This window comes from Conger conger, chromosome 10, assembly GCF_963514075.1.
Source record: "Conger conger chromosome 10, fConCon1.1, whole genome shotgun sequence".
NCBI lineage: Eukaryota > Metazoa > Chordata > Actinopteri > Anguilliformes > Congridae > Conger > Conger conger.
Window position 1 is genome coordinate 15,620,795 of NC_083769.1, and position 2,546 is coordinate 15,623,340.

Consider the following 2,546-nt stretch of genomic DNA (forward strand, 5'->3'; position numbering starts at 1 on the left):
CCCAGGTGCAGCCGTGACTGCTCTGCAAGGTAGGCGCTGATATCCTGGTCACTCATCGCTGGCATCCGCGAGATGTCGGAGTAGTACCTGTAGGGGGCGGGATCGAGCTTCATACAAAAGAGATACACCTGGATTTTTTAAAGTTTTTTCCCCCCACACAGAGTGGTCACTGTGTGAAATAGCTCACCAGCATATGTAGTGGAGGCAGAAACACTGGGGGTTTTCAAGACCAGGCTTGATACGGTGCTAGATACTATTTAGCTGTTGTGCAAACGAAGCAGTAGGCTCACTTTAGTGGTAGGAAAAGCCGAGCATTGCTGAGTTGAACGGCCAGTTTTCATCAAAACGTTATGTCATGTTAGGCTTTGTGAACCGCATACTGGGCAGAGAACTTGTGCTGTCAATCAAAAAGCCAGTGTCCAATCAATCATGTCCAATTGTGGCGAATATGCAAAGTAATGAGAGGTGTCATGTCTTAAGGCACGCCCAGAATAGGTTAACACGTTTTGTAAAAGTGAAAGGACCAGAAGCCACTCATTGATGATGAGTAATTCACTTTGGATAAAAGTGTTAGCTAAATAACCAATTAGATGGGTCGAAAATGGAGAAGGCTACCAATCACAGTGCAGCATATTTCCCTTATATGTCATTATTGATATATGTAATGCAGTAGCCTTTAGTTTCCTGTGGAAAGCTGTACAGTAGATGAATGTACAGAGTTGAGCCCTGCTCTCCTACCTCTCCACCCAGCTCTTGTAGTTGGGGATATCCTTGGCGTAGAGCAGCTTGTTGGAGGGGGAGTCCTTGCCCAGCTTGTGCTCGGAGGTGGAGCAGGAGTCCATGAAGGTCTGTGCTACCACAGACAGGCAGGCGTCTGTGATGCTGCTCTTGTGGATGTCGAAGACGAACTGCGGGTTCTTTATTACGTTCACCCAGAACCTCAAGGGTAGGCTAGAGAGCGAGGGAAAGGGAGGGCGAGAAGGAGAGAGTGAGAGAGGGAGGAAACGATCACGAGAAGGCAAAACAGGCGGAGAGAAGAACGGCAGCAGGCAGGCAGCATCTGAACATAAGGGAGGATACGAAAACAGATGAAAGGTCTGGAGGTCTGTGGGAATAGGTAATTCCCTTTACATTACAGTGGCAAGAAGACACACGCACACGCGCACACACACACACACACACAGGCGCATGCATAGGCGCACGCATAGGCGCACGCACACACAAACACACACGCACACACACATGCGCACACACACACGCATAGGCGCACGCACGCACGCACACACACGCACTCACACGCACTCACACGCACTCACACGCACTCACACGCACTCACACGCACTCACACGCACTCACACGCACTCACACGCACTCACACGCACTCACACGCACTCACACACACACACACACACACACTCACACACACTCACACTCGCACTCACTCACTCACTCACACTCACACTCACACTCACACTCACACTCACACACACTCACACACACTCACACACACTCACACACACTCACACGCACTCCCTCTCACCAGTTGCTCTTCCAGGTGTGTCTGACGTCGGGGTCGGTGATCTGGTGCTTGTCGGCCTGCTCGTCCAGGAAGTCGAACATGTACTTGATGGCGAGTGGGAGGGCGCTGCCACGGTGGGCCGTGCTGAAGATGGTCTCAAACAGGTCGTCCACAAACTTCTGCAGCGTGCCCTGGGAGAGGACACACCACACAGGGGCTGGGAAACAGAGCCTGGTCTCAGCTGGGCCAATCACCTTCCCCCAGGCTCTGCCCTGTGCTCCTGCTGAGCCAATCACCTAGCCTCTCTCACAGCTCATGCATATCGATTCCCGTCAGCACAGTCAGTCATCAGTTTCCAAAGTAAATGTAAAAAAAATAAATAAAATAAAAAACACAAAAGAACCATAGCAGGACATTCAAAGTCAAATCTGGTGTCATAGCAACCGGTAATGTAATAACTACTGAGGCAGTGACGTTATAACTACTGAGGCAGTGACGTCATAACTGAGGCTGCTAAATCCCCACAGAGCTGTATAAATCTGAACCTGTCTCGCTCTGACTAAAGTAAAACGTATAGCTACAAATAAAATCAAGCCAGAGCTTAACTGTGTGTACCCTTAGAGGTCAATATGGCCTGTGAGCTCAGAGGGCAATTATAACCATAGGAACAGAGCTGTGGGGAATTACATTAGTACACATTAATGCCAAAACAACTTTCACCCAACCCACCTTCACCTGCTACAGCTGAGGCCCTGTATTAGAGCTATTCATTAAAGTATGTTCCTTAATATACACTATTACTAAAGAAACATTTAATGAGCTGAGAGGTAGTTAAGATGGAGGTGAAGCTTGTTGCTCTGTGTTCTTCATAAGAGCATGAGGACTGAGACTGAGGGATAGCCTCATTATATTTTACATCCATTCCACAGTTTATCATCCTCGCTGTCAAAGAGGGGACTTGCAAGCCCTGTGGTGCAAGCTTCACTTATGATTCTGTCGTGTGTGTTCTTAACCCCAATAAAATCAT

General features: G+C 48.7%; 1 protein-coding gene across 1 annotated transcript in view; it reads right to left on the reverse strand.

Annotated features, from left to right (window-relative positions):
• LOC133138555 (plexin-A1-like) overlaps positions 1-2,546 on the reverse strand; it is a 90,515-nt gene that overhangs the window by 1,239 nt on the left and 86,730 nt on the right. Inside the window, 3 exon segments of the mRNA XM_061257418.1 lie at positions 1-87; positions 739-951; positions 1,541-1,799. The exon segment at positions 1-87 is cut by the window's left edge and continues 64 nt beyond it. Coding sequence (XP_061113402.1) covers positions 1-87; positions 739-951; positions 1,541-1,799 — 559 coding nt within the window.